Source organism: Gastrolobium bilobum, unplaced genomic scaffold, assembly GCF_033153095.1.
Source record: "Gastrolobium bilobum isolate Gb01-03AN ecotype WA unplaced genomic scaffold, APGP_CSIRO_Gbil_v1 utg58264, whole genome shotgun sequence".
NCBI lineage: Eukaryota > Viridiplantae > Streptophyta > Magnoliopsida > Fabales > Fabaceae > Gastrolobium > Gastrolobium bilobum.
The window spans coordinates 18,271-42,156 of NW_026898004.1; the positions used below are offsets into that span (position 1 = coordinate 18,271).

General features: G+C 35.5%; 1 protein-coding gene across 3 annotated transcripts; it reads left to right on the plus strand.

The window, feature by feature from the left end:
* The first annotated feature begins 2,279 nt into the window (after nt 1–2,279).
* On the plus strand, nt 2,280–9,509 carry LOC133312107 (formin-like protein 5). Of its 3 annotated transcripts, none has more exons than XM_061513260.1 (7): nt 2,280–3,085; nt 4,375–5,131; nt 5,211–5,922; nt 6,013–6,215; nt 6,705–6,940; nt 8,236–9,106; nt 9,258–9,509. In XM_061513260.1, the coding sequence occupies exons 1-6, from the start codon at nt 2,924–2,926 to the stop codon at nt 9,088–9,090; spliced, it is 2,925 nt and encodes a 974-aa protein (XP_061369244.1). In that variant the 5' UTR covers nt 2,280–2,923; the 3' UTR covers nt 9,091–9,106; nt 9,258–9,509. The 3 variants fall into 3 exon arrangements, with proteins under 3 accessions (XP_061369244.1, XP_061369245.1, XP_061369243.1); XM_061513261.1 differs by having other exon boundaries at nt 9,317–9,509; XM_061513259.1 differs by having other exon boundaries at nt 8,236–9,509.
* The last annotated feature ends 14,377 nt before the right edge of the window (nt 9,510–23,886 follow it).

Genomic DNA, 23,886 nt, shown 5'->3' on the forward strand with positions numbered 1-23,886 from the left:
GCAATGGTTTGCACTAGACCCGACTTAGCGTATGCTGTTTGAATGGTAAGCCGGTATTTGTCAAACCCCGGCAAAGAGCACTGGGAAGCAGTGAAGTGGATCTTCAAGTACCTCCGAGGTACGACCGACTTAAGTCTCCGATTTGGAGAAGGAAAAGCCGAGTTGCAAGGCTATTCAGATTCTGATTTAAGGGGAAACGCTGACTCGAGGAAATCGACGACGAGATACATGATGAGATTTGCCGGAGGAGCTGTCTCTTGGCAATCAAGACTTCAGAAATGTGTTGCACTATCGACAAATGAGGCTGAGTACATTTCCGCTACTGAGGAAAGCAAAGAGATACTGTGGATGAAAAAGTTCCTCATGGAACTCGGCCATGATCAAGACAAGTACAAGCTGGGTTGTGACAATCAAAGCGCAATCCATCTTGCGAAGAATTCGACCTATCACTCCCGCACTAAGCATATTGATGTGAGGTATCACTGGATCCGGGATGTGGTGGAAGGTGGAGAGCTCGAACTCGTCAAGGTGCACACTAACCAAAATTGGTCCGACATGATGACAAAGCCGGTTCCAGCAAGAAAATTTGAAGACTGCTGTGAAGGAGCCGAGTTGATGCTGAAGCCGACGCATTGAAGTCGGAGGGGGAGATTTGTTGAGCTTCCTCCTTCAATACTAAGCCCAAGCCCATTGAGAGGTTTTCTAAAAACCCTAACCCTAGATCTCACTTCTTCTATATATTCATTAGTTGTGGGTGGAGGCTAGGTTAAGAGATTAGAAAGAAAATTCTAGAGATAATTATTTGATTGTTTGAGCAAAGCTTTATACTTTGCATTTGAGAGATCTCTAGAGAGAGTTTGAGTGAAACATCTATAGGGAGGTTTGATTATCACCATTGTTGGAGAGGTTGAGTTAACCACCATATTGGTGATTCTGATTATTTGTAACCATTATTTTCATAGTGGATTTTTGATCTGGACTAGGTCTCGTGGGTTTTTACTTCTTCATTGAAGAAGGTTTTCCACGTTAAATCTGGTTCTTCTCTCTCTCTCTCTCTCTCTCTCTCCTGTTTTGTGATTTTTCGTTTTGATTTTTCCACTGCGCTACCCGACCTGGTGAAGTTCAGGCCGAGGTATTGCCGAGATCCGAGATCAGGATCTTGTTGATTGACTTCCGCACAAAGGCCCCTGAGCCGAGCTTGAGGGAACCGACTTTTCCCAACAAAAACTCCTACATATTCATATAATAATGTTATCAGTATCTTACGATACACAATACGATATGATTTACAAGCTGCGATACGTATAATGGAGTATATCAGAAATGGATTTGTATCGAAGGATACAATACTATATTATATCTTATGATACGATACGTGTATCATATGATACAAAAATTAAATCAAAAATTATAATTTTTAATTAAAAAGGAAATAAAGATTTGATTTGTTATTTAAATAAAAAATCTAAAAAGATATTTTTAGAAGAGGGTGAAGTATTAGTTATGTCAGTGATAGATGCTCATCGTGATAATATTAGTCTTAATGATTGATAAGTAGGAAAATAACTGATTTGCGCTTTAATTATTTATATATTTTGTTTATTGAATCTTTTTTGGAATTTGGATCTATATAATATTAATTATATTATATATTTTTAAATTATTTTTTATTATTTTTCTGTATTTTACGATTCAATACGATTCACAAAACAAAAAATCAGTCAAACGATACACGCATTACGATTCAACATCCTCGATAATAATAATAACTTCCAGATGATAATAAATGATAAATAAACAAAAAAACGAAATTATAATTTTATTAATAAAATTAAATCTCTATCTATGAAATTTAAAGTATCTTATTTAAAAATTACTTAATTTTTAATTACTTTCCCTCAACGTCATTTCTTCTAAAAAAATAACATGTGTTATTTTTTTTTTAAATTCAAAATCAAAATTTATTTTAATAATACATGTTTTCTTAATTTAATGTACATTCCGTCATACCCTTCAAATATATACCTAATTAAAATTTAACTAGATTTTAAAAGACCTGAATAATTAACAAAATCAAAGTTAACTAGCATATCATTCTTTTTTTTTTAAATAAAAAATTGCACGCATTATTCTAATTTTCTAATTTTTTTTATAACCAATCAAGGTCAACAAAAATCAAGGTCAGCAGAAGAGTCATTGTTCGAGATTAAAGAGTGGCAGCTAGCCAATGTCTGAATCCAGAATCTTTGTTCCTAAGACGGCCCTTTGCGCGTAGGGTTCTGTCTGCCCAAGAAACTTCCTTATTGCTTAGTTAAAGTGTCTTCTTTTTGGTCCTTTTTTTACTTCCATTTATACATTCTTCCTATTCGATAAAGTAACGTTGGCACATTCAACGTTTCATGGTCAACAACACGTACAGGACTTGTTTTTGAGCTTCTTCCATTGGATCCTATCTGAAGAAAAGACCCTTTTCTTTTTGGTATCCTTTTAGGAGCTCTAGTTTGTATTTGTTTGCAGGGTTTTTTTGTTTCTAGGGAAGTTTGTGATTTTTTTTATGGTTCAACACCCTCCTTTTTTTGTTTGGAGCTGTTTTTTGATTGATTTTTCTGGTGGGTTTTTGACTGAACTTGATCTGATTCAATAAAGTTGGAAACTTTGGAGGGGGGAATTTTTTTTTGGGTTGTGTCTTTGTTCATTGTGTTTGATCCCGAAATTCTGATTTTCATCTGAAATCCTTGGTGGGTCTTGAAGAATTTACGTTTGCAAGGCACTGGTAGCGGTGTTCTGGAGAGGAATTGAATTGGGTTGGTGGTGGATGATGAATTTTTTTGGGGAGTGTTTCTGGGTGATGAAGAGATTGTAGACTTGGGGGTGTTGGGAGTTTAGTCCTTTGATGAAATGCGAAGCATATTAAGCACTTGGAATGGGAATTCAGAAATATATGGTTGCCAAAAAGGCTAGCTTTTGTGTTCTTTTGGTTCTTCTTCTTGTGGCAGTGGTCAGCTTTGTAGGAAAGAAGGAAACACAAGATGACTTTGTTAGCGAACTACTTGATCCATCTTCTGGATTGTTAGACAAGCACACGGTGAGGCTCCCTTCACTGGTTATTTGAATTTTGATAGCTTTCTTTTTTATATATGTATATTTAGATTTTGGTTGCTTTTAAGTTTAACATCAACACCAAGAACATCTTTATGCCAAACTAGGGTAGGTCGTAGGGAGGTGAGAATTTAAGTGACTTTCCAGGGAAAATAGTAGTTTGGTATTTCTTACCTTGATTGGGTTATTCTCTTATCTCCAAAGGTTGGTGTGAATGCTGTGTTTCTTACCTTGATTGCCTTAGCCTGTCATTTCCCTCATTTGACAATCCCAGTTATGCTGTAAGCTGTTAAACCCCAGTGACCCTTGGTGGGGGTGCCCTGTAGCTCTGTCGCTTCATCCTAAGATAATGGCCAATGCTAGTCTCTGGTTAATCTGACAATGGTTTCAACTTCACATAGAGGCAGCTAACATGGTTGCCCAAATCCATGATTCCCTTGTGAAGTGGGAAATAAAAATATGATGTTTTGAATTGTATATATATGAGCCTAGAACTAGTAGAAATTGTTGCAATATCTGTCAACTTTTTTCCGAGGACTATCAAGCTCAAAGCTGTCAATCAGTGATATATGTAAAGGCCATCTTATTTACAATAAATCCATGTATTTCCCACTTTTTTCTACCCATCCCGCACAGTTCTATTAGTTGGCAGTTGGCACTTTTAGTCAGAATTTAGGCAGCATGATCACTAAAAGAGGATGATCCTACTTCTCTGTTTATCTTCTACATAACACTTTTTATTTGGAAAAGTGGTTGAGGAGGGAGGACTAGAGTTGATGGTGCTAGTATGTACTTTTTTACTTTTTGTTTACGTGTGATGTGTTTACATGGGAAACAAACAAACATTACCAAGAAGATGGTATAATTTTTTTATACATTTATGCTTCTATTTGAGGGCGAACCTTGGAACAGCGGTAAGGTTGCTCCTCCTAATCAGAAGGTTCAAGTCTTACCCCTACTCTCACAAGTTAGGGAGCCTTGTGCACCGGAGTTTGCCCTTTTTATTTTTGCTTCTATTTCAACCAGATCACCCTCTGTAATTCTATCACCTTTCACATGATTACATGAGCATGCACTTTACTTTATAAAGTAAGTGTCTAAATTTTCTTATTTTCTTACGTGATAATTGTTAAGGTCACATGCCACTAAATTCAGGTCCTTGAGTGTTGTATAATCATTTATCATATTGGAGAACACGGAAAAATTGACATTATGGGCTCCATTGTTGCTAAGAATGGATTGATAGACTCTAAAAATTAAGTTTCATGAATGCAGGCAAAGGTACTATGGACCACACGCTGGAACAATTTAATTCATTTAAAAAAAAAGGTTGAAGATCATGATTTATGCCTCCCACAGGAATCGTCTAGTAGCACCAATAAAGTCAGTTCAGAGATTCAACCATTAACGCGATCAGACATCCAAAAATTGATTAATGCTTGTCATCCTCAGTTCAAGGAAGAGTTTCTTCACTGTTTGAGAAGAAATAATCTTCTATTACGTGTCTTGGGAGAAGAGGATGATTCCAAGATTTGGCATGTTGCTTATATGGGATTACTTTTTTCCAAATCCAGTGTTCCTAGAAGAAATTTGGGCCGTGTTTTGCTCCAGCACATATCAGAAGCACCTAGTTCAGGCCCTGCAGTTGGATCTCCTACACCCAGTCTTTCACCATCTCCTGGACCCAATCTAGCACCATCACCTGAACCCGATCTATCCCCGTCACCTGCTCCAGCGCCTCCAGTTCTTACACCTCTGCATCCTCCTTTGCCACCAACGGCATTTTTCCCAAAACTGACACCACCAGCAGCTGCAGATGTTTCTACTCCTCAATCTTCTGAGACTAACAAACAGACAGATAAACATAGTAATAAAAAAACAGTTGTTCTTGCTGTAGTTATAACTGCAGTGGTGACAGTTATAGCGGCAGCACTGCTCTTTTTATTCTGTAGAGGGTTTTGTAAGACTGGCCGAGTTAGACAAAATGATCAGAGACCCCTTCTCAGTTTGAGCATCAGTGACTATTCTGTTGGTACGTGTCATATTACCATTCATTTATACCTTGTTAATGTGTTGCACTAGTCCTGACAAAATTGACTTTTATCCTACAGGTCCTTCCAGTTATGCTTTTGGAAACTCAATGAAAGGGAAGAAACTTGGGTTTCAGTCATCGAGTAATAATTTAGTAGACAACAAGACCTCAGTGCAAGAAAGTCAATCAATAGGAGCTCTTAGTGCTGCTGCCGGATCACCATTTGAACTGAAATATCCTCCCGGGAGAGTGGGAACCATCCCTTCTGGAATGCCTCCTTTAAAACCTCCTCCAGGCAGGATGAATCCTCTTCCCGCTGAGCCACCTTCATTTAAGCCCTCTGGTAATAATGCTGCTGCTGCCGCTCGTCCTCCTCCTCTTGCAGCTCCTCTTCCTCCTCCTGCAGCTCCTCTTCCTCCTGCAGCTCCTCTTCCTCATGCTCCTCGACAGCCTGGTGTTGGTAGCACTCCACATCCTGGTCCTCCACCACCACCACCCCCAGCATCAACTGGTGCCAAACCTGGTCCTCCTCCTCCACCTCCCCCAGCACCAGCTGGCGCTAAACCCGGTCCTCGTCCACCACCGCCTCCTAAGAGTGGTATGGCTCCTCCTCGTCCTCCTCCTTCGATTGGCCCAAAGGTGCCTCAGCCATTAGGTAGTAAACCAAAAGCTACGGAAGATGTTGAAGCTGATGCTCCTAAAGCCAAACTAAAGCCTTTTTTCTGGGATAAGGTTCAAGCGAACTCAGATCAATCTATGGTTTGGAATCAGATCAAATCAGGATCATTCCAGTAAGGAATAAATCTCAAACTTCTTTTGTTGAAGAAGGATAATAGTTTATCATTAGCTGCTAATATTGTTAAATGACAAACATTTGACAGGTTTAATGAAGAGATGATAGAGACACTTTTTGGCTATAATGCTGTGGATAAAAACAATGGTAAACGACAGAAAGAGTCTTCCTCCCAAGACCCTTCACCTCAGTTTATCCAGATCATTGACAGAAAGAAATCACAGAATTTATTAATTCTTTTGCGAGCATTGAACGTGACAATGGAAGAAGTTTGTGATGCACTTTATGAAGGTGATATCTTGTTCCTTCAATTTTCCTAAAAGAACTATGATAACTATGATAGAAAAATGCAAATTATTTGGCAAACACTTTATTTCTTGGAGGGATTATTTATTACATACTTATTCACTCACCGATGCCCAAAAACATTGTAGACATGCAGTGTCATGTGGATCTTTAAAACTACCAGCATTTCCTTGTATTTGAAGAGGATAGATTGTGGTAGTCTTGTTGTTAGGTTTGAGCATTGATATAAAATTATTTGATTATCATGATGTTAAGTATTGGGGAGGATAGATTGTGTGGTCATCCTGCCTATGCTGTTGAGATGAATATTTCCTGCACAAGTGGATTGATTCAGTTGAACCTTTCTTGAGTGATGAATCATGACTAAATTTATTTATCGAGGATAATAATGTATAAAAACTCATAAGCAAAATTGTTTAGTTGTCTCTAATTCCACATGTATGAAAGCTTTGTAACCTGTCTTTGGTTGATCAGGAAATGAGCTGCCCTCAGAATTCCTTCAAACCTTGCTGAAGATGGCACCAACATCAGAGGAGGAACTTAAGCTTAGGCTTTTTAGTGATGAGCTATCTAGACTTGGGCCTGCCGACCGGTTCCTGAAAGCCATGGTTGACATTCCATTTGCTTTTAAGCGAATGGAAGCACTGCTTTTCATTAATACTCTTAAAGAAGAGCTCACTGCTACTATGGAGTCTTTTGCAGTTTTAGAGGTATGATCTAAATTGCATCAACCCTGCAGTTGCATTGTTTATGCCTTTTCTAATACATGATGAATTGAAGATACATTAAAAATTTGTAGTTTAGCGAATGCCAAATGAGATCATAGAATGACTTAGAATGTGCTTTATCATCCCAATATATAGTCTCACATTGGTTGTATGTGCAACTAATGTGGAGTTTATAAGGCCTTGGGCACTCTCACCCTTTGAGCTAGCTTTTGGGGTGGTGTATCACAAGGTTCTTTACATGGTATCAGAGCCTTGCCGTCCCCCACTTTCTCTTGTGGAATTTCTTAGCACAGGTAGGTTGGGCCTGTTGCATTGTCCACTCTTCAAGCCCAATGGGCTCTTGTGTGAGGGGGCGTATTGAGATATATAGTCCCACATTGGTTGTGTGTGCAACTAATGTAGAGTTTATAAGGCCTTGGGCACTCCCACCTTTTGAGCTAGCTTTTGGGGTGGTGTATCCCAAGGTTCTTTACAAGACATATAGTGTACTTCCAATTTTAGGATATCAATGGTAAGACGGTAAACTGTCAAAAGCTGGGTAGAGTAAGTCATTTGTTGCACTTTTTAATGCCTAATTGATGCTGTAATTTATGTGCAAACTTTTGCTTTACAGCAAAATTTCATTTGAATTTAGATGTTGGTTCTGTCTCTCCGCACACCCCACCCCAAAAAAAAATAAAAAAAATAAAAATAAAATAATAATAAAAGAAAAAGCTATAGTAGGGTTAGGATCCTTTCACATGTGTGTAAAACTTCCTTAGCTTGCCCCATCAAATATCTTCGTATAGAATGTGTTTTTAATAAGTCCTACCACTCAATCATTACTTACCATTTTGTTTTAATTTGCATGCAAATTTTTTTAGAAATTGGAGTCTAGTTTTTGTGCATCTTTAAGTAGTTCATAGTTTCATATATTCCTAATGCATATTGTATGGTTCAACCTTTATATTAAGAAATATACATGTAGTAAGAATCAATTTCTGATTAGTATGAGATTTTATGAGTTCGAACAATTCCTAATCCACTGGTTTTAAAAGTGCTTCCTTTGAAATGTTGTCGAACAATTTAAGATCAATTTAGTTTTATAGTGTCAAGTCAACTAATTAGAAACCATTATATACGCAGACATGAACGCAGCAGTGTTCTGTAATTGGCGTTCTCTCACTGTAATTCATTTGTTTGTGGAATCTCTGCCCTCACATCTGGTTCTTTTTTATCACTCCCTCATCTTGGAAATTTTTTTGATTCTTCTTTCAACTTCATGTGATATATATCAGGTTGCTTGTATGGAACTAAGAAACAGCAGGCTGTTCCTCAAGCTTCTTGAAGCTGTTCTCAAAACTGGCAACCGAATGAATGATGGAACATTCCGCGGTGGCGCACAAGCATTTAAACTTGATACACTTCTGAAATTATCTGATGTAAAAGGAACAGATGGCAAGACTACACTCTTACACTTTGTTGTTCAGGAGATTGTCCGCTCTGAGGGCATAAAAGCTGTTAGAGTGGCAAAAGAGAGCCAGAGTTTGTCTAGTGTTAAATCTGATGACCTTCTTGAAGATAACACTGAGGAGACAGAAGATCACTACCGGGAAATTGGTCTTCAGGTGGTTTCGCGCTTGAGCAGTGAACTTGAGAACGTAAAAAAAGCAGCAGTTCTAGATGCTGACAGCTTAACACGAACTACTGCCAAACTCGGCCATGGGCTTGTGAAAACCAGAAACTTGGTAAACAAAGACCTGAAGAATGTGGAGGAAGATAGAGGGTTCATTGAGGCAGTGAAAAGTTTTGTGCAGAACGCTGAGGTTGATGTTATGAAACTGCCGGAAGAAGAGAAGAAAATCATGGCTTTGGTGAAGAGCACTGGTGATTACTTTCATGGGAATGCTGGGAAGGATGAAGGCTTAAGATTGTTTGTAGTAGTAAGAGACTTCTTAATAATGTTGGATAAGGTATGCAAGGAGGTTAGAGATGCATACAAGAAGCAAGCTAAAACTCTAAAACAAGAGACTTCTCGAGGGTCATCTTCCTCTGAGACACGTCCACCACCTTCCGATTATCGTCAGCGGCTTTTTCCGGCAATCACGGAAAGGAGGGTGGATGACCATAGTTCAGATGATGAGAGTCCATAGATTCAAGTTGGAAGTGGTATTGAAACTGTTGTCCTTACTAACATGTCCTTTTATAGCCTAGCATAGTTAAAAGACTTGCTTTTCTTTGCTAATCTTGAAGGGTATTTATGTTATTGATCATTGATATTTGAGATTGAATTCTTGGTTTTTTTGGCTTACGTTTACAGAGGGATGGTGGAAGTGGCATGCAATTAACATTTCTCATGCTAAAATGTCTTATGTACAGGCTGGCTGGAGCTGTGATCATGTAATCCAATTACTTACCATCATTGTTTTTCTGTCCCATTAGGATTAGCTTCATAATTTGAGACAGCCACTTCAGGAGCGATAGTTATGTAGGGTCTTATTTTTATTTTTTGTTTTACAATTCTTTATTCAATTTAATTTTATTAATGCATTTATGTCTTGAAAGGGGCAGGATGTAGCATGATATTTTATTGTTTGAATTTATAATTATTTTTTTTGACATCTAGGAAAATATTTCATCTTTATTAGTCAGTCAAAAGAGTGGAATGATGTGTGCGTTTCTTGATAGCAGACGATGCCATTTGATTCAATTAAGTTTAGAGGAGCAAATGAGAGCTAAAATGTGGTAAATCTAGGAATTTAATGTTTTTTTATATAAAAGTACTAATTGGTAATTAATGTCTCGTTAATTTATTTAGAATTGTTGGGGTAAGAAGGGAAATTACTATGTCTGCCAGCGCTTGTTTACCTCGGCATTGAGCTACACCGGATTAAATCAATTTTGATATGAATTTTATGCATTAAACATAGGGAAATATCAAAAAAAAAAAAATTTACAGCAACACAGAGAAAAGTTAGGATATAGCGATGGAGCTTCGGGTTTTTTTTTTTTAAACAAGTGGGTCCCATTTTGTGTCTGTTGCAAAAAAAACTATCTGAAAAAAAATGGACCCTTAAACATAACAAGTAGCTTTACATTTTATTTTCCTCTTTTCTATTTTATGATTTAACATTATTAGTATCTTATGTGAAAAATTATTAACTAGTTTTTTTTATCTTAAATATTATTACATATAAACAAAGGGATTAATGTTTTTCATATTAAAAGAAATAATTTTATTTTTTACATGCTCATAGAAGTGTGAGTCACGTGGAATCATGTGAAGAGAAGAGAAAGAAAAAAAAAAGGGTCTTACATACTTTTATATGTATATAGAAGATACATTTTATTTCCTATAACACGAGAAATATTAATCTCATAAACAAACTACAAAAGTATATAGAAGTACACGAAAGGTACTATCTTGAAATTATATAACTATAGTCTCAAATTACAGCGTAGTGCAGGGTTTGTGTCACACTATAAGTATTTGTATAGCTAGTTTCTATCTCACTCTTGAACAAAAATTAATTCAAGGCTCGAAAGTGTTGGGACATCGATCCCTCAAATTAGCGCGAAAGCGATTCATAGGTCGGCATGTCGAGTTTGAAGCTCGGCCCATAGTCACCAGGTTGACCAACACGCACAAAAGCAAAAAATGCATAAGTGAGAGAGACAAAGAGAGACACACCGTCAAATTTTTAACGTGAAAAACCTTCTTCAATGCAAAGAAGTAAAAACCACGGGACACTAGTTTAGAAAATCTTTTACTATGAAAAAGAAAGATTACAAAAGAGTCAAGCTTCCCTAGTTGCACTAATGGTAAATCAAACATCACCAACAATGGTGAAATTCTCAAACTTCTCTAAAGAGGTCATATTCAAACTTTTCTCTAGAGGTATTCTCAAATTTTAAGCTCTAGGCTTTTAACTCATTTTTTCTTTAACCTCTTACAAAAGGTCTTCATGTGTATTTATAAGGTGAGGGTCTTCGTCCATAATCTTCTTCAATGATTTAGGTGAGTAGCATACTAGCATTCATTGAAGTGGTTGGACAGACATTAAGTCATGTATCCATTAACGAAGTGCATGCCAGAATTAAAGGAAGGAACCACCAGGAAGGACGTGGGAACACCTTATAAGAAATGTGAAAATACATTAAACCTAATCAAATTTCTCCAAGTCACCCGTATTTTGAATACATGAGATAAACGAAGTGTGTATCTATTTGTGATGCACATACTTTTTCTTCCTGTTTACTAACGTTTGCTCTTAATTATCATACAATTTATTGGTAAATTCTATGATATTTTAAGTTAAATTCATCGCTAATCCAAACTAGATGCCGTGATATTTAAAATTAAAAAAAAATAAAAGAAAAGAAAATCTGGTAAAAAAATGAAACTAAGAAATTATGGGAACAGTGACCTAAATGCCATATTTTTTATAAAAAATTATCAAAATGTCACGTGAACAGTATTTTTTATCAGGCTGTCACGCGTCCAAGTTCGCTACCAGTCATAACGAAATTGGTTATGCTACGTAACACGTTCTCATTAATGTATAAAGTTCGCTACCAGTGGTAGCAAATTTTGTCCAATCAACTTTTTTCTTGCAAAGTATGCATGTTTCATGAAATCATAGGCGACTAAGTTCGCTATCATTGATAGCGAATTTGATACGTTAATAGAAATGTGTCATGTGACCTAACCGAATTTGCTATGACCGGTAACGAACATGGACGCGAGACAGTATGGTAAAAAATATTATTCACGTACATTTGAATTTTTTTTGAGAAAATATTACATTTAGGTCACTATTATGAAATTACGAGGCCGGTCATATATGGATCACTGATCACCTGATTATTGTTAAGCTCAAATATACCTTGGATCCTTACAATTATAGTGGCTAGTAGCATAAGTAGGTTTTGTGGCTAATTAGTGGTTTTACATTCAAGGAAAAAATATTTGTCATTTTAAATGACACAACTTGTGTCATTTTACTCTCACAAAGAGGTGAGACTGACACTTTTATTTTTTTTCTACTCTCTCTCCCTTTATCTATCTCTTTCTCTTATTTAAAATGATATAACTTTACATCATTTAAAATGACACATATTTTTCCCCACATTCAATAGGTTAAGCCGAAAATCCTTCTAATAGCAAGTGGATTGGGCTTGGGATCCAATTCCACAACATAGCTCTAATGTTTTTTTTTTTTTGAATAATAACTCTAACGATATCTTACAAAATTACTATTTACTATTTTATAAGGAGTATGTTATATTTATAAATTTTTTATTTACAAATTCTTACAAACTATATTATATACTACAATATGTATTATCCGTAGTACACAGTATAATTTGTAAACACTAAACTTGTAAATATAACTATGCTCATTTTATAATAGATTTTTATCTTATTTAAGCTGTTTGTAGTAAGTGCTTGTTTGAGAGGTTTTTTTATTTTTTTATTTTCTCTTCTCTTTATAAGCAGAGGTTAAGCCAAATATATTTTTACAAAATTTCATATTATAAAAAGAGTTTTTTTTTAAATAAAGAAAAAAATCAAAAGCCAAAAATTTCTAGAAAAAGCTTTTTTTAAGTTATATGTAAACAGATTTTTTTTGAATGAACAACTTTTAAGTAAGTTTTAAGCTAAATTTTTTATATAATTATCAAATAAATTTTAGTTTTATTTTTAATTTTAGCTTAAAAATAAATTTTAACTAAAAAAAAGAGATGTACGAAATACCAACGTGCTGAGATGAGTGGCATATAATAAAAAATAGATGTACATATTTGAAGTAATATAATAAAAGGATAATTGTATTCTTATGTGACAACAAACTTTTTTTTGTCTTCTCCACACTTAACTTGAAGTGGGGCCCAATAGGAAAGAGAAGAAAAAAAAAAGAATGACACAGATATCAATGTATGAACAGAAGATAAGAAATTTTTTCTGTTACATAAAACTAATATTGTCCATAATAAAAAAAGTGGTTTATATATAAAAAGAGTTCATTGCAAATGGTTCTAAACATTTCTCACCTATGTCAAGAACAAGATAACAAAGACCACCCTTAGGAGCAAATATTGCACGCTCTCGGCCCAATGCACCCTGAGAGAGAGGAGAGAGGAGAGAGAAAGAAGAGAGAGAAAGGAACCACTGAATTTATTTTCCACCCTTAGATTGTTTTAATTTTCCATAAATATTTCCTAGCTACATCACAACAAAATCAAGAGGGTCTTAACAATTGCTCTGGCCACCCTTCTACGACCACGAGTTCAATGAAGTTCAACCAAATGTTAGAACTCAGTTCATACCCAGGAGAATATCATGTGATTATCTTTAGACCACACCAAAACATCTGATCTATTAATCAGGATCAGAACAATATATATTCAAAATTATATGTAATTTTTTTATTTTAATAATCAAGGTCTTCTGCACAAATTCATGGGATATTTAGTGATACATAATTATAGACAAAATGTTGTGTTTAGGGTAATATATATGGAGGGTTTTTTATTTTATTTTTTTAATTTTTGTTGGGTCTAGGTTAACTCAACGGGTCCATCACCATTTGTCTATCACAGGCACGTTAACTTTATTTTATGACAATACTCTCGGGTCTCGGCTGATATTTGTTTAACCGCTTCTAACAATTATGAACAGTCGTAGCAGTAATGGGCTCTTTAGATGCCCAAATGGGTAGCTGTTGAGCCCATAAGTCTCTCCCTCCACCATTGGACAGATCCCAAAAATAAAAAATTGTTTTCTTTTAACCTTTCTTTCTTTATAGTCTTTTTCAAGAGGAGCAATGCTCATGGACCACAAAACAATAAAAAATAGTAATTGTAATCTTACTTTCATAATATTTAGAGCCATTAATTTTTTTCTAGAATATATATATATATATATATAGAGGTACGATCCTTTGACACTAGTGTCAAATTTAAAGTTTGACACCTCATGTGAAAGTCATTAGATAAAAAAAGATTAATGATGTTATATGCTTACAAATCAGATCCGTTGATCTTTTTTGATCTAATGACTCTCACACGAGGTGTGAAATTCTAAATTTGACATTGATGTCAGAACTGGCATTAAATTATAACTTTGTTAACTGAATTTTTTTGTATAATTTAAAATATTTTCAAAAATCTGAATTGACTGAATTATAAGACTAAACTTGAATTCCAGTTTTACTGTCAACCAAAAGATATTCTAATTTATATGATTTTTCAGATCAATTAGGCTATATATTCTAGTTTGTATTTTGTTTTTATCAAAATAGACACAAAAATCTTAACAAAAAAAGAATTAAAATAGAATAAGATCATTGCGATATTTATATTGAATCTGAATCACTGAATGTCACAACTTGCATCACATATCCACATTTAAGAAGCCCATGTTCCTTAACATTAATGATGACCTTGAAGGGTATGGATAATACACGACCAGCGTACATGGGGACAAATTTTCAGACGTTGTTCCAACATGAACCCTCTGAAACGTCCATCTCTCCCTCATAAATTGAGAGGGCCTTAAATTGAAGAGGGAATAACACAACGAGAACAAAATATATAATAGATAAAATGTTTGAATAACATTGTCATTTTTAAGGTTTGGCACATATAGTATTCCTCACTTTTTAGTTTTAAATTAAAAAAAATGCCCTCTTATATCTTATGTTTTAAATTGAACCAAAATTGGTCTAGAGGCAAAATTGTAGAGGCTATCATGTGCTTGCATTTAATCAATGAATTGAATAATGGATTGCCGCACCACATGTCCAAACCATCATCCGTGACACTCTGGATGACACTGCCCCTTGTTTTACTCTTTGGCTTAGCTTTTGTCCTTAATAAATGTAATTTGAATTCAAATTTAGACACTTAATTATGGCTTTAAACTCCAAAATCCTTGTTTTGTATTAGCACTTTCTAGTTTTCTTGCAACCAGAAGCCACTTTGACATGTTTTGTCGAATGAATTACGGGCAGCATAACGACAAGAAATGAAGACAAGGGAAATGAGAGAGAGCACAGCCAAAGTTACCTTGATTATGCACTTGTACAATTTCCCCCACCTTCAAATCTCTCTTAGTCTTGCATCTATTTCACCACCATGTGGATCTTCAAACCGAGATAAAATAATTGTAATGGTCAAAGCTAATAATGAGCTCTCATATATTTTTGAAGAGACCACTTGTTATTTCGAAGCTTGGGTTCATAATTATCTCCCACTAATCCCCAAATTAAGGGTGAGAAGTGAAAGTCACATGGATGTCTTCAAGAGTCCAAAAAAGGAAAAATACAAGTGGGGCTAGATCCTAATCATTCATGGTTTGAATAGATATTCACTTTGTGAAAAAGATAACAACAACATAGCTAGTGGTGATTCAGCAGCACTATTGTGAATTGTGGACATGATAATCTGAATGTGTTGACATCTTATATACACTTCCAATATTGTCTCTGTCAACCTTATTCTTCGTACATTGAGAGCCTCGGATACGCAGCCAACGAGAGTGGAATTTTTCTGTTCAAAATTCTTTAATTATTATTTTTTGGGGGAATTTTTTATTTCGAAATTCAACTTCAGCAAAATTATGTTGCTTCAATTTTTACATTCTTATCTTGTTCTTCTCTTCATACTAGGTTTTAGATATTTTTTTAAAAAAAAAAATAGAATGAAAAAAAATAAAAAATTAATGTAATAAAATTGTCACTTGTGTTGGGCCTGCAGGGAGAGCTTGTGGCGGGGAGAGACCGTCAACTATGAATCAAGTGAACAGCAATATAATGGGCTTGGAACACTACAATCAAACTCAAAACCTTAAATAAAGAATTAGATACATAAGTCTTTCTACTTATATGATGTTCACTTAGTCATTTTTCAACTAATATGGGACTACGTTCAATCATTCAAGCTTGAGTTTTTCAACATTTTCCCCTGGAGTGTGAGTGTTAGATCCACATCTTTCCCCCGATCACCACAAGCTAGCCAATCCCATCATTGGCTCTAATACCACATGTTGGGCCTGTAGGGAGAGCTTGTGGTGGGAGGAGACCGCCAACAACCATAAATCAAGTGTGTAGCAACATTAAGTAGGCTTGGATACCGTAATCAAATCTAAAATGTTAAGACATTAGGTGATGAGTCCTTCTACTTATACGATACTCACTTAGTCACTTAGTCATTTTTCAATTAATGTGAGACTATATTCAGTAATTCACACTTGGATTTCTTAATAACTTGAAGCTTGTAATAACGGGGATTTGGTTATCATAATTGATTTTGTTTTGAAAATAAGTAAATTTATAAAAAGTGATAAATGGAGTGAATTGTAAAAGTAGAAGGCATAGAATGGGTTTTTATGTAAACAAAAAGACATAACTATAATAATTATTTTACTGAAAAATATGGTATAGATCGTATTTTAGAGTTTTATAAAAATAAAAACTTAAATAATTCAACATATGATATATGTAGATCTCGTTTTTATTAAATTTTATATAAATGAGAAATGAGAAAAGATAAACTGATACAATTATATGTTTTTAATAGAATAATATCAAAAAATATGTTACTCCAATATTACTGATCAAACTAAATTTTAGTAATAAGAGAGACTATTGATGAAAGAGACTATTGATGAAGGATGGATTCGATACAGTAAGGGTTAGTTTGTGGTGTAATTCCAAAAGATGTCGTTCCGTAATTGTAAAAAATTTTATTATGAGAAAAATGAATATAGCATTAAAATAAATCAAAATTATAAAAAAAATCCCTTAACCCAAGATAATGTTGTTTTAGTATCTCTCAATATCCAAGGCCATATTTTTGTAGTCGATTTGTGGGTGATTGAGCTAGCTAATCTTGGCATAATTTTGGGAATTATGTGGCTTAGTTCCTTGGGTAGAGTAATTCATGACTACAATGATATGTCCATAGAATTTGTTTGGAATCATTCCAGGGTCATTTTGTCTGGAGACACTAGAAAGAGACCTACGAAATCAGATGGGGTTTGTTCCTTTTTAACAGCACAATTACCTGATCCTGCTACTGGTGTCATCTTACCTGATCTGCTGGAATTAAAAAAATAGGTTCCAATGGAGGTGTGGACTATATTGGAGAAATTTCAAGCTGTTTTCCAGTTGCCACAAGGACTTCCACCTTCAAAGGAGTATGATCATGCAATACATCTGGTTGATGGAGCTAAACCAGTTAGTGTCAAGCCTTATAGGTATGCACATCATCAAAAAACAGAAATTGAAAAACAAGTGGCTGACTTGCTAGCTTCGGGTTTCATCAAGGCCAGCCATAGCCCATTTTCTTCTCCTGTTTTATTGGTGAGGAAGCAAGACAACTCTTGGAGGTTATGCATTGACTATAGAGCATTAAACAATATAACTGTCAAGGACAAATTTCCAATTCCCACAATTGATGAACTCTTGGATGAATTAAAAGGTGCAGAATTTTTTTCAAAGTTAGATTTGAGGAGTGGCTACCACCAAATTAGATTGGTTCCTCAGGATACACCAAAAACAGCCTTTAGAACCCATGAGGGACATTATGAGTTCTTGGTGCTACCTTTTGGGTTAACCAATGCACCATCAACTTTTCAATCAACCATGAATCAAATGTTTAAGTCATATTTGAGGAAGTTCATCATTGTCTTTTTCGATGACATTTTGATTTACAGTTCTTCATTTTTGGATCACTTGGAACATTTACAACTCACACTGGATTGTTTACAACAAAATCAGTTTGTGGTGAAGTTGAGCAAGTGTGCATTTTGTTTAACTGAGATTGATTATTTGGGTCACATAGTTTCTAAATGGGGTGTGAAGGCAGACCTGAAGAAAATATCAGCCATGGTGCTATGGCCCCAGCCAAGAAATGTCAAACAACTTAGAGGGTTCATTGGCCTCACTGGATATTATAGAAGGTTCATTAAGCATTATGCATCCTTGGCAGCTCCTTTAACTGATTTGTTGAAAGCTGATTCGTTTGCTTGGAATGATAGTGCTACTGCAGCTTTTAATTTTTTGAAGGAAGCTATGACTTCTACTCCCATCTTGGCATTAGCCGATTTCTCCTTACCTTTTATTATAGAAACTGATGCTTCTGCAACAGGGATTGGAGCAGTGTTACTTCAACACAATAAGCCAATTGCCTATTTTAGCAAAAAGCTTGGGGTAAGAATGAGATTAGCATCCACATATGTCAGGGAATTATATGCACTGACTGAAGCTGTGAAGAAGTGGAGACACTACTTGTTGGGATCCAAATTTATCATCAAAACTGATCATCGAAGCTTGAAGGAATTGCTCTCTCAAACCATTCAAACTTTAGAACAACAGAAGTACATGTGTAAATTGATGGGGTATGACTTTTCCATTGAATACAAATCAGGAGTCTCCAATATTGTAGCTGACTCATTATCTCGAAGGGATGAGGAAGAGGATACCACAGGTACTATCTTATCTTTTTCCTCTCAGGTCACTTTTGATGTTGTCAATCAAATTAGGATTGAAAATGGTTCTGACTCTGAGTTGTTAGCAATTCATTCTCAATTTACAAAAGGAGATCACACTGATCCTAATATTTCAGTAAGAGATGGAATTTTGTATCATAAGCATCGATTTTTGTTGGGTTCCTAATCTCCACTCTGCCATATGTTGATTAATGAGGCTCATGCTACACCTCTTGGAGGTCATGCTGGCATAACCAGAACCTTTTTGCGTTTATCTGCAACTTTTTTTTGGTTCAGTATGAGAAGAGATGTCACAAGTTTTGTTAGACAATGTTCAGTATGTCAGGTTGTCAAAACAGCAACCACACCTCCCCTTGGGTTGCTACAGCCTCTTCCCATACCTCAAGGAGTTTTTGAGGATCTCAACATGGACTTCATTACTGGATTACCTCTTTCGAGGGGATTCTCAGTAATCTTAGTAGTTGTGGATCGATTAACTAAGTTTGCACACTTTGGGGCTTTGGCTCATCCATACACAGCAGCCAAGGTAGCTGTATTATTCTGTGACTTAGTGGTGAAGCTACATGGATTTCCTAAGACTATAGTTTCAGACAGGGATAGTGTCGCAACCGTATCGCGACGTGACGACGCAAGAATATTGAATGGTTAAATCAATGGAGTCGCCACCAAAGTTTATTTAGGAAAATATTGGAAAAACCTTTTTTAAAGACAACTGGTCTTTGAAAACAAAAGAAATGGATTCGGGAGTCGATTACGAGTAGGGAAGGTATTAGCGCCCTACACCGTCCGTTAAATACGTTACCTTATATTAATTGTGCAAATTATTGATAATATTTTAAATATTTATTTCACCCTAAATAAATAAAATTGATCGTTGGAAAAGAAAACTAATTTTGAAATTTTATTTTTGTGCTTGACGGGATGAGTCCCGCTCCGACGTATCCCTCGGTACAATAGGGAACTCAAAGCTACGTCGTTCTGTAGAAAATATTTGTGTGTTGATTGATTTTAATTTTGAAAGTAGTTTTAAAAACAAATAATTTGAAGGTTTTGGATTTGATGGTTTCGGAATATCAAACTGTCGCAGTTAAAATAATCCGAAATGATAATTGCAGGATTAACAAGCTGTCTCAACTCAGCTAATCCTTTCTTTTAAAAGAATAATAATATTCATATTATTAATTTTGTTATCGTACATTTTATGATAAATTTGATTTAATTTTGAATCACCAAGCCGTCACGGCAAAAATGAGTCAAAACAAAATGTGTGGGGTTAACAAGCCGTCACGGCTCAGCTGACTCCCATTTCAATTAATAAAAAAAATTAATTTTTATCTTTTTTAATGAAACCAAAATCAATAATTTTAAATAAAAATTATGATTTTTTTGTTTACTTGTTTATTATTACTAAACGGATTAAAATCACCGGACTGTACCAGTCGAAATGATTCTAAAAAATATATTGATAACCATCATCAGAGAGAAAAACCATTTACTCTCAATTCAAGAAGGATTTCAGTTTTTTTCCAAATAAAATTATAACAAATGCAATGGTTACTACGTACGTAAACCTACAGACATTGGTTTGACAATGCTTTTCATCAAATATTTTTTATTGCTTTTTGCATTTTTTGAACATTATTTTATTCTATTCCAAGAATACACCAAACGTGCAAACAGTGATAATGGTGCCCAATCTTTTTTAGTCTTCATGTAAAGCTACGTACACCTCAAAGTCGTTTACAAATGATAACGATATAAAACCAAAACCAATGGATTCATGGAAAACGATAATATGTGAGGAGTTTTACCATATGTGCACTTCACTTTACTATTATTTTTATCTTTGTCCAGTCCATTTTATTTTGGTGCACTGATGTATTCGGTCAAAAAATAAAAGATAGTCAATTGAAAGCATAGCGATAAACAGTCATAAGATATTTAAAATCTAAAGTATCAACACAACATAAGCTAAAAGTTAAATTTGCACACTAACCTGGGAGAGTGCACAATAAATAAAGGGAATTATTCCACAAAACTGAGAGGTGCCTTTAACATGGGCGACTCGCGGATTGGGGTTGTGCACGACGGTGGGTGGAGTCTAGGTGGCAGCAAACGGTTGACGACTCACCACGATGGCTGCTGATAGCATGTTATTTTTTGACCAGAATTGGTTTTTTTTATCAAGCTCCAGCTTTCTCTCTTAATCAGTGTGTGTGATTTTGTTGTATTTGTGCCTCACCTAATGCATGTAGTTGATTCCCTCCTTTTTTACTCTCTTAGTATGAACCCTTTTTATACCATGGGTTTGGCGGTGTAACTTTTTCTGCTCTTCAAATTTTTTTTTTTTTTTTAGATGAACCCTGCAACTCACTCTACTCTATCTCTGCTCTTCTGTTTCTCAAAACTGACACAGCTATTGTGTTGCACAACATTGACATCACGTGGGATGATTAACAAAGTAATAATGAGTGATGGGTATGTGGTTTGAGAACCGACCTCCCCTTAAATGTTTCTTTGTCATTAAGAAGCCTATTTTTCTTTTTCTTTTTATATTTTTTTATCTTCTTTTTTACTTTCCTTTTATTTTATATTTATATATATATTTTATATATAAAATAGTAATAATAACAAATATGTCCCAAAATGAATGGTCCATGTTTTATTTTTATTTTCATGTGAGGACAAAATTGAGTGATTACAGCTGCCCCTCTTTACTTATTTTTTACTAGAAAATACGAAGAACTCTAGTTTTCATATTATGATTATAAAGAATAAGTAAAGATGTGAACTCTCATTTTTGTCCGAGGAACATATGAGGTGGTGGATATTAAGGTATAAATATATACAATGACGAGCGTAGGAGCTCAAAAGGTAAACAGTGATGGCATGGGGGCCTAAAAGGTAAATGTATGCAGGATTGAGATCCCGGCTTAAATAGGAAAAATAAGTACGCTCTAGATAAACTGTCAATTTTGGGTTATCAAACCGTCACAGTTAAAATAACCCAAAATTATATTATAAGATTAACAAGCCGTCACGGCTAAATTAATCTCAGTTGTGGGACAGGGGACCCAAATTTTGGTTAAAAATTAATGGTTCGGGAGGATGGACCCTACTTGAGCTAAAAATAAGTGGTGCGGGGGAGTGGACCTGCCTAAAAAATAAAGGCGCGGGAGAATGAACCCGCCTTGGCGTAAATTTAAAGGCGTGGGAGAGTGGACCCGCTTTTTGGCAGAAATTTAAAGGCGCGGGCTTGAACCCGGCTTGGACAGAAATTTAAAGGTGCAGACATGAACCCGGCTTGGACAGAAATTTAAAGGTGCGGACTTGAACCCGGCTTGACAGAAATTTAAAGGTGCGGACGTGAACCCGGCTTGACAGAAATTTAAAGGTGCGGACTTGAACCCGGCTTGACAGAAATTTAAAGGTGCGGACTTGACCCGGCTTTGACAGAAATTTAAAGGTGCGGACTTGAACCCGGCTTGACAGAAATTTAAAGGTGCGGACTTGACCCGGCTTTGACAGAAATTTAAAGGTGCGGACTTGAACCCGACTTGACAGAAATTCAAATGTGCGGACTTGAACCCGGCTTGACAGAAATTTAAAGGTGCGGACTTGAACCCGACTTGACAGAAATTTAAAGGTGCGGACTTGACCCGGCTTTGACAGAAATTTAAAGGTGCGGACTTGAACCCGGCTTTGACAGAAATTTAAAGGTGCGGCTTTGACAGAAATTTAAAGGTGCGGACTTGAACCCGACTTGATAGAAATTTAAATGTGCGGACTTGAACCCGGCTTTGACAGAAATTTAAAAGTGCGGTTGGCAGAAAATTAAAGATGCGGGAGAGTGGACCTGCTTTGGCAGAAAATTAAAAGGCGCGGAAGAGTGGACCCGCTTTGGCAGAGATTTAAAGGCGCGGAAGAGTGGACCCGCTTTTGCAGAAAAATAAAGGCGCGGAAGAGTGGATCCGCTTTTTATTATGATATGAAATGCATGCAGAAAATCCTGAAATTTTCACACTGAGATTTTTTTTATGATATGCACACATGATGTGATATACAATGCATGCAGAATTTTTTTTTGGAATTTTCAAACTTTGAGATTTTTTACTTTTTAGGATATGCAAAGATGATGTCATATACAATGCATGGAGAATTTTTTTGAAATTTTCAAACTTTGAATTTTTTTTACTTTTTAGGATATGCAAAGATGATGTCATATACAATGCATGTAGAATTTCTTGAAATTTTCAAACTTTGAGATTTTTTTTTACTTTTTGGCAAGCCTTTGTGTGAAAATTCACTGGAGTATGAGAAATATTTTGACCATGTTGTTTTCCTTGAAAACTTCAATCCTTCAACAAATGTTTAAAGTCAGAATCATGCGATCTCAAATTCATTGACATGTCATCCAATTCTCACATTAGTGTTTGATTTGTACTCTTTCATTTGTGGATATATCTGACTTGTTTCCTTCATGAGTATTTGTTCTCAAACCTTGACGGAAGACATTGAGCCTTTTTGAACTTGGAGACATGTGCTCATTTGTAGCTCTTAACCACGAGTGTTAAACCTTCTTGATGAAGAGGAATGATTGAGAAATCTTTTGTAGCCTTCCTTAAGTTGAAACCCAATTAAGTTCCTTTGGCCTGAATTGTTAATTTGAGAGATTGTCACCAAATTATTAAGTCATGTTATTGTACTTATGTTCTCTTACTTTGAAACATTATTCAACTAACATGCATAACTTTGAAAGGTTGAAAATGATTGGAAAACTTGAGATCTCAAAATGAGTATGGGTATTTACGCGAAAGGTGGTAGATACAAATGGAGGATCATGGAGGGTTAAGTGTTTGCCCCAGTCTAGATTCCTTTATTCTCTTTTGAGAGATTCCTATGAACAAGTGGACATTATATCTGTAAAGGTTCTTCATTTGATGATATTATGGCGCTGCGCCAGTATTTTCTTTTCTTGATCCAGTGGTTCTCTTGTATGAATGAGTCATCAAAATGACATTTGGTGGAAAGCCAAGTGTAGATTTCCTTTTACCAAATTGCGTCCCTTTGACTTGCCCTAAATTTTGCCTAGGCTGCCCTTGTAGGTTTTCAACCTAACGGGCCTATTTTTCCTTTTATTTTTTTCTCTTGCCTTAACTTTTGCTTAGGTAGCCCTTCTGGGTTTTCAACCTAACAGGCTTATCTCTCATCCTATTTTTTCTATTGCCTTAACTTTTGCTTAGGTAGCCCTTGCCGGTTTTCAACCTAACAGGCTTATCTTTCATCCTCTCTTTTTTTTGTTTTTTTTTTTGTTTTGTTTTTTTTGTCTTCTATAGACTGAGAAGATTTCTCTTTAGAGATTGGACCATATGTTTGTACCATGCTTAAAGATGTCTTCTTGGATGATGCTCTCTCAAAATCAGTACCAAGAGAA

Excerpts from the sequence above, each read along its gene's own strand:
- LOC133312107 (XM_061513259.1), top strand. The coding sequence starts at position 2,924 with ATGGGAATTCAGAAATATATGGTTGCCAAAAAGGCTAGCTTTTGTGTT. Across the intron at positions 5,132-5,210 it reads CATCAGTGACTATTCTGTTG|GTCCTTCCAGTTATGCTTTT; the intron begins GTACGTGTCATA and ends TTTATCCTACAG. Across the intron at positions 6,216-6,704 it reads TTGTGATGCACTTTATGAAG|GAAATGAGCTGCCCTCAGAA; the intron begins GTGATATCTTGT and ends TTGGTTGATCAG.